The 12,407-nt window shown below is 44.7% G+C and overlaps 1 protein-coding gene across 1 annotated transcript in view; it reads right to left on the bottom strand.

Annotated features, from left to right (window-relative positions):
• The window catches only part of LOC118366677 (potassium voltage-gated channel subfamily H member 7-like), a 97,795-nt gene that overhangs the window by 46,823 nt on the left and 38,565 nt on the right, over positions 1-12,407 (bottom strand). The window contains exons 4-6 of the mRNA XM_052492648.1: positions 5,603-6,043; positions 4,714-4,928; positions 3,027-3,452 (exon numbers count right to left, since the gene is read on the bottom strand). Coding sequence (XP_052348608.1) covers positions 3,027-3,452; positions 4,714-4,928; positions 5,603-6,043 — 1,082 coding nt within the window. The remainder of the gene's footprint in view (positions 1-3,026; positions 3,453-4,713; positions 4,929-5,602; positions 6,044-12,407) is intronic.

Genomic DNA, 12,407 nt, shown 5'->3' with positions numbered 1-12,407 from the left:
TTGCATAGATAATAACAGAGAGTAGCAATGCAAATAGTCATTTGATTAGACGTTCAGGAGTCTTATGGCTTGGGGGTAGAAGCTGTTTAGAAGCCTCTTGGACCACTTGCCATGCGGTAGTAGAGAGATCAGTCTATGACTAGGGTGGCTGGAGTCTTTTGACAATTGTATTGGCCTTCTTCTGGTATAGAGGTCCTGGATGGCAGGAAGCTTGGCCCCAGTGATGTACTGGGGCGTACGCACTACATTCTGTAGTGCCTTGTGGTCAGAGGCCAAGCAGTTGCCATACCAGGCAGTGATGCAACCAGGATGCTCTCGATGGTGCAGCTGTGAACGTTTTGAGGATCTGAGACCCATGCCAAATCTTTTCAGTCTCCTGAGGGGGAATAGGTTTTGTCGTGTCCTCTTCACGACTGTCTTGGTGTGCTTGGACCATGTTAGTTTGTTGGTGATGTGGACACCAAGGAGCTTGAAGCTCTCAACCTGCTCCACTACAGCCCTGTTGATGAGAATGGGGGTGTGCTCGGTCCTCCTTTTCCTGTAGTCCACAATCATCTCCTTTGTCTTGATCACGTTGAGGGAGAGGTTGTGGTCCTGGCACCACACGGCAAGGTCTCTGACCTCCTACCTTTAGGCTGTCTCATCGTTGTCGGTGATCAGGCCTACCACTGTTGTGTCATCGGCAAATGTAATGATGGTGTGTGCTAAGCCCTCGCCTGTACTCCCTGTTCACCCATGACTGCGTGGCCATGCACGCCTCCAACTCAATCATCAAGTTTGCAGATGACACAACAGTAGTGGGCCTAATCACCAACGATGAGCCTACAAGGAGGAGGTGAGGGCCCTCGGAGTGTGGTGTCAGGAAAACAACCTCTCACTCAGCGATAAAAAAACAAAGGAGATGATTGTGGACTTCAGGAAACAGCAGAGGGAGCACTTCCCGATCCACATCGAAGGGACAGCAGTGGAGAAGGTCGAAAGTTGGGCGTACACATCACAGACAAATTTAAATGGTCCACCCACACAGACAGTGTGGTGAAGAAGGCGCAATAGCGCCTCAGGAGGCGCAACCTCAGGAGGCTGAACATCAAAAATCTACCATCATAGTTTACCATAGGTATGAGGTACTTTTCTGCATACGCTTCTGTTTTTCAACACCAAACCCACCAGTGGTGTGCATGGGCAAAGAGATGTATTTTCATGTTATCTGACCATACAGTAGCACCGCCTGCAGTTTGATAAGCGGCATTGACACTTTGATTGGAACCGGTGCGATGGTCAGATGACATGCAAATAGAGCTCTTTGGCCAAGCACACCAGCGGTGCAGAAAAGTACCTCATACTTACAGTACTTGTTAAACAATATATTTTTTTAGAATACAACATAGCTCAGTATTTGATTTGGATTTTATAGTATTCTTTCCTAATCTTTATCAAGGGTGCCAATTATTATGGACCCCGCTGTATGTGTGGATGAGACTTTGGTGTGTGGCCGTGGGAATGTTTGTTTGTTGAATGGGTAGAAATGTCATTGTTGAAGCTGCGGCGATGCTGTAATTGTGTGAAACAGATCCAATTGAAACATTGAATGAGCAGCTGTTAAGTCTGGACATTCTTTGATGCTTTCTGTAGCAGTTCTCGGCCGAGGAACATACTGTACATGTACAGCGTGTCTTTCTAGCACTGCGCTCATGTACTTATCCCTGCCTGGCCCCCTTTAGCTGTTTGATCTAGCTCCACATAGCTAGGGCTTATAGTAGCATTACAGGTCCGTTACCAATAGAAAATAGCCTCCTCAATTAAACTATTCAGGGGATGCAAGACAGGCAAAAACACACTACTTTCTTTCAAGCTATTCCCACTGAGCAAAAGCTTCTTACTAAGTACAAGTACAAAAATATGTACGTAATATTACTAAAAAATGTATTACTAATTTAGTTAAAAGGAAACAACGGTCAGTGTATTATTATATTTTTTTTGCCGAGCATACTACCACATTTTCCTACACAATAGTACATATAAAAATACATTGCATAGTCTCAAGTCTACAAAAAATATTACTGCAATACCTACAGTGGAATGCAAACAATACTATGTTATGTATAGTGTGTTGTGCAGCCAGCAGGGTATAAGCAACTGAAGCATGGCGGAGAACTTAAACACAGCACGGGAGCCTGCTGGCTTGGTTACAAATCTCCCTGATCATTACTGTCTTAGACAAAAACTATGCTTTGAAAGGGCAAATATGTGAATCCATTAACACTTGCAGGTTGTGACAAAATAACTCCCTACACCTGGTTGCTGTTGGTCAATAAAGAAAACTAATAATGGTCAACAATTACCCTTAAATAAGCTGTAGCTCTACAGTACTAAAGATCCTGTTTCAATTTCATCCAAAACATACATAAAAAAATATATATTTGAAGGTAAAAAATTGGACACAAACCTTGGTGGCATAGATAGAAGACAATGGGGGTAAATTTAAAATGGAAAGGTTTTGGTTTATTACACTGGTTTAAATTTTGGTTTGTTGTCAATATTCAGTCTGACTCAGCAGCAGTAGAATAGGTGATTATGGTTTATAAGCACGAGCTGTCTCTCATGTTCTGGTGTGCCAACAAAGCATGATAAAGCGCTGAAGTGGCTCCAGACCCTGAAGGGATATTCCCTCATAAATAAACAAGCCAGCCTGCCTCCCAATGGGCCTTTCACATCTGCATGTAAGCTGTGCACACAGCGCTGCTGACTCCCCCCTCATTTAAATGCATCATTGATTGCCATTTGTAAGCCATTAATCCACGTAAATGGATTTTGAAATGACGGCCATTCAGAAGAAAAAAAAGGCAACATGCAATTTAATACAGTAATCCTTTCAGAGACGAGACAGAGAAATGCAGGCTTTAAGTAGTAGCCCATAAAACTGAGCTTAGTAAATGGGAAAAGAATGGGAGCACTGCTAAAGTGATATGCAATAAACCTCCCAGAGAGAAAAACACAGGGAAAGACATGCATCAGGGACGACTTACTTCATCTGATCCTGAACCGAAGATAAGCAGGTCAAAGGGGATCGCAGCCACCATGTCTATAAGGAACCAGCCTTTGAAGTATTGAATGGCAATCTTCCCTGGCTGGCTGACCACTTCCTCGTTCAGATTCACATAGGTGGTTCGGAAGTTGATAACAATGTCAACGATGAACATGATGTCCACCATGAAATCCACCACGTTCAGGGGATTGCAGGAGTATCCACACTCGCGCCTCATTTGCTCCTCGCGGTCATTGAGTAGGAAAGCAGCAGAGTAGGGAGTAAGAATGGCTGTGTAGATGACCAGCAGCAGGATGAGCCAGTCCCACATAGCTTTGAAGGGACTGTAGTGGAGGATGGTGAATCTGTCCATGCGTGGAGTCTGGAGCTTGTATTCTGGAAGGACATCAGCGCCAAGTGACAGTACCTGTAGTAGCAGAGAGAGAAGTGGCAACCACTAAGAGCACTACGACAGCAACCACGAAGACAGCAACCACTAAGAGCACTAAGACAGCAACCACGAAGACAGCAACCACTAAGAGCACTAATTAACTAGGCTTCTGATAGAAATAAAGTTTTACTCTGTAGATATGAGTGTCAAACCTTTGTCGGAATGGCAAAATATTAATCTGACAGTTTAACCAGAGTCTGCTTTTAACCCACTTGACTCAGTTAACCCGAGAGTAAGTGCTGCACAGTCCTCTACTCTCAATTGACAGACATGACAATTGCCTCTGTCTTGGGATGTGAATCATGTGACTTCCAATACAGATGTGTTCCACAGGATCACTGCCTTACCATCTCACATTCTGGCAGTAAGTGGCAGTAAATGAATCTATTGACTTTGATTCATTTGATATGATATGATAGTATTGAAGGAGGATAATCAGGTAACGTATCCTAGCCGTACATCTTTTGAAAAGACTACTTTGTGCTCTTTTTTTAGACATTTGTAGTGCTCGATTCATAACAATGGCATAGATACAACAGACAGTGTCCAACGTTCAACAGCTTGGTTAACATCTCTGTAAGCTTTTCTCCATGGTTGGACTCTGTGGCTTATTATGGTTATTCAAGCAATGTTGTAATCTAATAGCCATTGAGTATGTGGCTTTCCTCTCCTCTGGATCCTAATGAGCTCTGACAATTATGGATTCTTAATTGCGTCCCGACAGCTACTGATGTGAAAAACCCGTTGAATGGCCAACTCAAGGTACAGCAACACAGAAATGGAGAGTTCAGTAGGATGATGGCTGTATTTATGAGTCAGAATGGCTTGTCCCTTCTATAGATTGTCATTGTCAGGAGTGCTTGGTTTTCACCTGTCAAAGGAAAACTTGGTTTTCTATCCTACAGACTGTGCTGAGGTTTGTCACTGACATTAATGATACGACAGTCACTGTACAGCGGTTAGTTGTCCTAGGCACAAGCAGAAGAGTTTCTGCTACACTGCTGGACTTGTTTTCCCACAGAGCACAAACCTCAATTCATTGAGGATGTCGAAGCAGCCATTAGCGCCGAAAAATAATCATATGTGTCAGGCATTCATTAGGTACATGTCTTGTTTTCTGCATGATGTAACAGGAAAGTTGTACGAAAAAAATAAAAAACATTTTAATGTGATTTATACCAACAAATGTTACAACAGTCAAATCTGCTTTCCATACAAATGGCGTCAACTGTCTCACCTGTGTGACTTTTTCAGTGACGTTGTGCGTTCTGTCCTTGACCTTGGGTGCTACGATAGTGTTTTCTGACGATGGAGGAGATTGTGCCTTATTTTCGTTATTCCGCTCTGCGAAGTTGAGCGCAATCAGCGGGATCTTGTTGATGGTGCTGTACTTGTTGATGTTGGACTCCGAGGTGGAGCCCAGCAAACTGGACTTGAAATGGTTGAACGGACCTGGAATGTGAAGAAAACCCAAAGGAATTGACTATAGAGAGAGAGGTGGTAATACACTATAGCACAGCGCTAGTAAAGAGCATGCAGTAGTATTCATGGGAAGCTGACAGAGCTGATCCCCCCCCCCCCACAATAAAGCAAAATGGCTGTCTTTCATGCAGGTGTTGGGTGTGGATGGCAATATTAGCAATCAGTTGAGGCAGCAGGCTTTCATTCAAGAGGTGTTGATCAATCATCAAAAGACATTTCAAATAAGCTGACATGACAAAAACGTTACCACACCTAAATGTCTAAGTCACAACACATTCTCAAGTGCAGCACTTCCATTGAGAGTAGAATTTCAGGGCGAAATAATCATAATTGAGGGCAATTGTCTTGATTAGGATACATGCTTCAAACAGTCCAGTGCACATCAAGCATGGTCAGAGAACACATCGTTACCTCGGATATAGCGACCATTGTCTAAAAGCAGCATTATACAGTTGAGAGGAAGAGAGAAATACATAGTACTGTGGATGCAGATAATGCTGACATAAATCTGTGATAGCATACTATCATACACAATTATTGAGCAAGGAGCATTCTCTATTCACATAGATGACAAAACCTCTGTCCCCCATTCTAAATCTAGGTACCACAAGGCTTTCATTAGACATTTCATTATCCTACTTTACCTTCACTTGCGTGTCGGTCCCTGAACATGCTCTTGGAGTTGCTGAAGCCTTCTATGTCGTGGACGGAGGACGCTCGCCTCATGCTGCTCCCGCTGATGCTGCCTCTGGAGATGGTGTGTGCCAGGCAGGTGGTGGACTGGTGCGCCTCTGTCTGGTACAGCCTTTCCCAGGTGTACTGCTTGGGAGAGGAGTGGCTCAGGGGTCCGGGTCCATGCAAACTGGCCTGGGAGGAGTGGTGGCTGGAGCTGATGAGGGCCCGTGTGTCTTTGGCATTGGTGGGGCTGCAGTTTTCCTTGGTCGGAGGCGACTGGAAATTGGTCAGAGCCACCGAGGAGGAGGGTGAGTCCACCGTAACGGCATCTGGGTCCTCTTGTGGAAGAGACTGTTTGTTGGAGACCAGACTCAAGGCAGCCTGGCGGAATCGGAAGAATCGTCCCTTTCCTAAACAACAGAAGATGTTGGACGTGTTTATTCCTGCAGTAAACAATCAATTGAAGAAGTGACACAAAAGTATGATTTTAGACTTCAAAACAGAATGTCAAGGATCTAAATCACAAGCAATGGCAACAACTCTTCAGTCAATTCAGTCACATTTTCAATGAATGCAAATCTCATTACCGTTCTTTGAGTTGGAAGGTGCACTTTCATTTCTCTGACTGTGTGGAAATCTATAATTAGATGACCTTATATGTGTTCATGATCAAACAGGGGAAGGAAAGCAGGAGAATCAACCTTTTAATCCAATGGCATTCAGTGGTACGTGACTGAATCGCCTTGGTTGGCTCATTACCCCTCAGTGCATAATAATTCATTTAACTGAGAGAGATGGTGTGTCCTGTCCAGTATCCCATCTCATGTGTGCCCACTGTCCAGGAACATCTTCAGAGAGGACACACAGGCACAATATAGACGCCACCTTGGGAGGGAACTGTAGTTTGGGATCATTAGCAATGGAAGAAGGGATGAAAGTGAGCCCCAGGCTCACTCATGAATATGAGGCAGCCATCGTTCAGCACCCTCAATACATAATGTTACTGCCATCTGTTTCCATTCTCCGGGCCACATGCGCTGATGTTACAACAACCCTAACACACAATAAAGCCATCATACTCAACAGGGCTCCTGGACAGGCCTCTGAAATAGCCCCTAATGGCAGGAGGTATGCAATTTACATAGTGATACATGCCTCAGTGTCTATATTGTAGTTGTCTCCGTTTACAATCATATTAGATGCCTGAGGGAAGTAGGCGGAAGAGGGAAGACTTCTGAAGTTCTGCTTGTTTCGACTGCCCCTAACAACCAACTAATCTCTTTGAAAAGGGCCTACAGTTGAAGTCGGAAGTTTACATACACCTTAGCCAACTACATTTAAACTCAGTTTCCACAATTCCTGACATTTAATCTTAGTAAAAATTCCCTGTTTTAGGTCAGTTAGGATCACCACTGTATTTTAACATTTATTTTGTGAAATGTCAGAATAATAGTAGAGAATGATTTATTTGAGCTTTACTTTATTTCATCACATTCCCAGTGGGTCAGAAGTTTACATACACTCAATTAGTATTTGTTAGAATTTCCTTTAAATTGTTTAACTTGGGTCAAACGTTTTGGGTAGCCTTCCACAAACTTCCCACAATACGTTGGGTGAATTTTAGCCCATTCCTCCTGACAGAGCTGGTGTAACTGAATCAGGTTTGTAGGCCTCCTTGCTCTTACACACTTTTTCAGTTCTGCCCACAAATGTTCTATGGGATTGAGGTCAGGGCTTTGTGATGTCCACTCCAATACCTTGACTTTGTTGTCCTTAAGCCATTTTGCCACAACTTTGGAAGTATGCTTGGGGTCATTGTCCATTTGGAAGACCCATTTGCGACCAAGCTTTAACTTCCTGACTGATGTCTTGAGATTCATGATGACATCTATTTTGTGAAGTGCACCAGTCCCTCCTGCAGCAAAGCACTCCCACAAAATGATGCTGCCACCCCCGTGCTTCACGGTTGGGATGGTGTCTTTTGGCTTTGCCATCTAGAAATAAAATTCTAGGTCGCCAAGCTAAAAGGGGAGAAGATGCGGAGAAAAAAGAAGGATTGGATCCTGAAAAAGTTGCCACAATAACTGGTGAGTAGGTTTTGTTCATCAGTATTCAGCCCCTATGCTATGAGACTCGAAATTAAGCCGACTCAATTCAGCTGCATCCTGCATCCTGTTTCCATTGATCATCCTTGAGACATTCCTACAACTTAATTGGAATCCAGCTGTGGTAAATTCAATTGATTGGACATGATTTGGAAAGGCACACACCTGTCAATATAAGGTCCCACAGTTGACACTGTATGTCAGAGCAAAAACCAAGTGATGAAGTCGAAGGAATTGTCTGTGGAGCTCTGAGACAGGATTGTGTTGAGGCACAGATCTGGGGAAGGGTACAGCATTGAAGGTCCCCAACAACACAGTGGCCTCCATCATTCTTAAATGGAAGATGTTTGGAACCACCAGACTCTTCCTAGAGCTGGCCTCTTGGCCAAACTGAGCAATTGAGGTAGAAAGGACTTGGTTAGGGAGGTGACCAAGAACCCCATGGTCACTCTAATATAGCTCCAGAGGTCCTCTGTGGAGATGGGAGAACCTTACAGAAGGCAGTACTCCACCAATGGGGCCTTTATGGTAGTGGCCAGACGGAATCCACTCCTCAGTAAATGACACAAGACAGCCCGCTTGGAGTTTGCCAAAAGGCACCCAAAGACTCTGAGATCATGAGAAACAAGATGCTTTGGTCTGATGAAACCAAGATTGATCTATTTGGCCTGAATGCCAAACGTCATGTCTGGAGAGAAACCTAGCTCCATCCCTACGGTGAAGCATAGTGGTGGCAGCATCATGCTGTGGGGATGTTTTTCAGCGGCAGCGACTGTGAGACTAGTCAGGTTTGAGGGAAAGATGAATGGAGCAAACTACAGAGAGATCCTCGATGAAAACCTGCTCCAGAACTCTCAGGACCTCAGACTGGGGTGAAGGTTCAACTTCCCAAAAAACGATTTAATACATTTTAGAATAAGGCTGTAACGTAATAAAATGTGTAAAAAGTAAAAGGGGTCTGAATACTTTCCGAATTCACTGTATATTTTGAGAATCATTATCACTATCATTGCTAGCATAGCTGACATTAGCTAGCTAGCTACCAACTAGCTAGCTGGCTAACATTACTCTACCTCAATAAAACTTGGATTTGGTTTGGAAACACGATAACATTTCAAAAGAAGTCAAATAATTAGTAAGAAAACCATTTGTCATGATTGTGATGTCACCAGGTTGACTTTAGATGCAGAATAACTTTAGCTAGCTAACTAAGATTGAGGGGACCACTAATATTTTAGCTAGCTAACATTAGCATTGCCGGTTATTTTTGACCAACTTTGCCTGTAACAGTAATGGCAACATTACCATCTCTCTAAAGTAAATTTGACGACGTCATAATATGGCAAATTTGTTTCCTACTAATTACTTGCCTACTTTGGCAATGCCATCGTATTTCCATGCCACTCTAAGTTAGTGTCAACCAAGGTCCAAACCATGTCTAGGTCACAAATAAATATTGGATGCAGCTACTGTAGTACTAGCTAACTCATATCTGGCTGCAACAGTGTACTACAGAGCAGCAACAAACATCAAACCAACCCAGGGCCATAGCAACTGCCTGAAGCTAATCCAATCTGGATCCAGTTAGTCTTCATCTGTAAAGAATAGAATTAGCTTCCAAAGGATATTACGTTCTTTCTCAAGCCATGTTAATGATTGAAGGATGATGACAATCGTTGACCCTGTTGTTCTGTTAGACAAAGTGCACAGCTGGGTGCCAGACTGATCCCCTGGTTCCCATAAACGGATGCCGGGACCTACCAGAAGGAGCAAAAGTGGGTATCATAACATGTCCAGCAATGTCATTGCAATGGTTTAGTGACCTTAAAATCATTTCATTCACCGTTCACTTGCGATTTTCACAGCTTGTCAGGCAAGATCTCAGAATAAAAGTGTTATGCGACACAAGTACCCTTGTGACACCTCCTCCGTTGTTGCCAGTCTCCCTCTGCAACAGATTTCACAGGCTCATCATTTGTACAAATACAGAAAGTAACCCTCTTCATTACTTTGATGCATTTGATAACCCAATTGTGAAACAAAATTGATGTAAACTGATAATATTCTTAGATGCGTATAATGTCAAACCATTTACAAGCCTCACCTCCAGCCTCACCTCTTCCCTGCTCACCAATGGTTGTAGATGGGGAGAACAGAATTGGGTAGGTTTAGTCTGACTTGTTCAAACGTCATCATATGTAATATCTGACACACAATGTACTATCTTAACTGCCATTGGTACTGTAATAGAACAGTGATTATGTGTGTATGTGTTCATATAAACATGTATGGAGCCAGCACATGGGGACTTGCAAGGGGGTGTGATGAAGACCAGACTGATTGACATAGGCTTGATACTGTCTGAATGGCGGGAGACCTGGCACTCGGCATAATCATTTTACTAGACACAACTTTTAGCTGTATTGTCTTTTTAAAATAATTGAATTGAATGGTATCAGTCAATATGTGGAGGAAGAAACCCTGTGTATTCTGCACCAGGATCAGGGAACTCCTGTTGTATAAGGGACATCACACAGGAAGGTATATGACCACTCTGACATGTTTGACAAGGTAGCCCCATTACCACCAGATAAAATGTCAATAGGCACAGTATCTGTATCGGCTGAGAATAACAATGAAATGTACATGTTGTTATATTAGCAGAACACTGCTTTTACAGTATGGTATCATGTAAAGAGATGTTCATTCTATATGGACCTGGCACTACATTTGAAAGTTATTAAAACACTTTGCTTACAATAAGCAGGAAATCAGGAATCCTTCAACTAGAATTAAAGAAAACATGGGAATTTTGGGAAAATTACTGTAATTTTGCAACCATACCCCTACATATAGCTTTTTCGGTAGTAGCCTAGCCCAGCTATGCCCCTGTAAGATGTAGCAACTTCTTTGCTGGAAGCTGTCACTATATTTTCCCCCATGTGGCCATCCACCGAGCAATTATATTTCAGCCAATGAGCTTCAGCCCCTCGCTATATGAGTGACACCTAGCATGATGTGCCCACAGCAGAGCGAGAGAGGGAAAAATGACATGTGATACTTTCAGAACTTCTGGCTAAAAAGTATAGAAATATACCAGAGAATCTCTTTAATATCATGGATCATACAGATCATGATGATGAGATCAAATGGACTCATTGCTACTTCCACACCGATCTCGACAAACAATTTCTGTATGGACCGCGCTTTGTGCACGGGGGCATTGCCATGCTGATACAGGAAGGGGCCTTCCCCAAACTGTTGCCACAAAGTTGTAAGTACAGAATCATCTTCATTGGAACTAAGGGGCCTATGTCACACCCTGACCATAGAGAGCCCCCGGGGTTCTCTATGGTGTAATAGGTCAGAGTCTACTCACGCTGCGCCTTGGTCTGCTCATTTCTACAACGAACGTGACAGAATATCCCACCACTACAGGACCAAGCAGCGTGCCCTGGAGGAAAAGCCACGACGCCGGGGTGCACGGCCACAGAAACCCCAAGATATTTTGGGGGGGGGGGGGCACAAGGGGCGGTCGGTCGAGCCGAGGAGAGAGCCAGAGACCGTCGGAGAGTTGATGGAGCAGTGTGAGGAGGGATATTGGAGAGAGATGTTGGTTAGGTGTATTCTACAGCGCATTTGCCCTGAAGAGAGCCTTCTCATCCTGTGCCGGCTCCCCACACTCGCCCAGAAGAGCGTGTCATCAGTCCGGTGAAACCTGTGCCGGCTCCACGCACCAGGCCTCCAGTGTGCCTACCCAGCCCGGTACGTCCTGTGCCGGCTCCCCGCACTCGCCCTGAAGAGTGTGTCATCAGTCCGGTGAAACCTGTGTCGGCTCCACGCACCAGGCCTCCGGTGCACCTCCCCAGTCCGGTACGTCCTGTGCCGGCTCCCCGTACTCGCCCTGAATTGTGTGTCACCAGCCCTGAGTCTCCAGCGATGGTCTACAGTCCGGAACGTCCAGTGATGGTCCACGGCCTGGAGCTTCCAGCGACGGTTCACAGTCCAGAGCCTCCAGTGACGGGCCATGGCTGGAGCCTTCCTCTGCGCCGGTGCCCAGTCCAGGCACGGAGTCCAGTCCTGCTCCATGGCCGGAGCCTTCCTCTGCGCCGGTGCTCAGTCCAGGCACGGCGTTCAGCCCGGCTTCATGGCCGGATCCGCAGTCTGAGCGGGTGCTACATCCCGCACCGGAGCCGCCACCGACGCTAGCTGCCCACCCTAACCCCACCCCATATAGGTTCAGGTTTTGCGATCAGAGTCACGCCCTGTCACGCCCTGACCATAGAGAGCACTCGGGGACCTCTATGGTGTAATAGGTCAGAGCGTGACTAGGTTTTTTTCTAATTATTTTAGTTCTATGTTGGTGTGTGAGTATGGTTCCCAATTGGAGGCAGCTGAATATCGTGACCTCTAATTGGGGATCATACTTAGTGTGTCCCTTTTTGCACCTGCGTTGTGGGATATTGTTTTTGTTTAGTGCTATGTGCGCTACGAACTGCACGTTTGTTTATTCTTTGTTTGAAGTTTCACCTCAATAAATATGTGGAACTCTACTCACGCTGCGCCTTGGTCCGCTCATTTCTACAACGAAGGTGACAGCCTAGCCTGAAACATGAAAAACAGACCCAGACCACTATTTCTCCTCCACCAAACTGTACAGTTGGCACTA

This window comes from Oncorhynchus keta, chromosome 34 (genome assembly GCF_023373465.1).
Source record: "Oncorhynchus keta strain PuntledgeMale-10-30-2019 chromosome 34, Oket_V2, whole genome shotgun sequence".
Lineage (NCBI taxonomy): Eukaryota > Metazoa > Chordata > Actinopteri > Salmoniformes > Salmonidae > Oncorhynchus > Oncorhynchus keta.
This window is presented reverse-complemented; position numbering and strand designations above follow the sequence as displayed.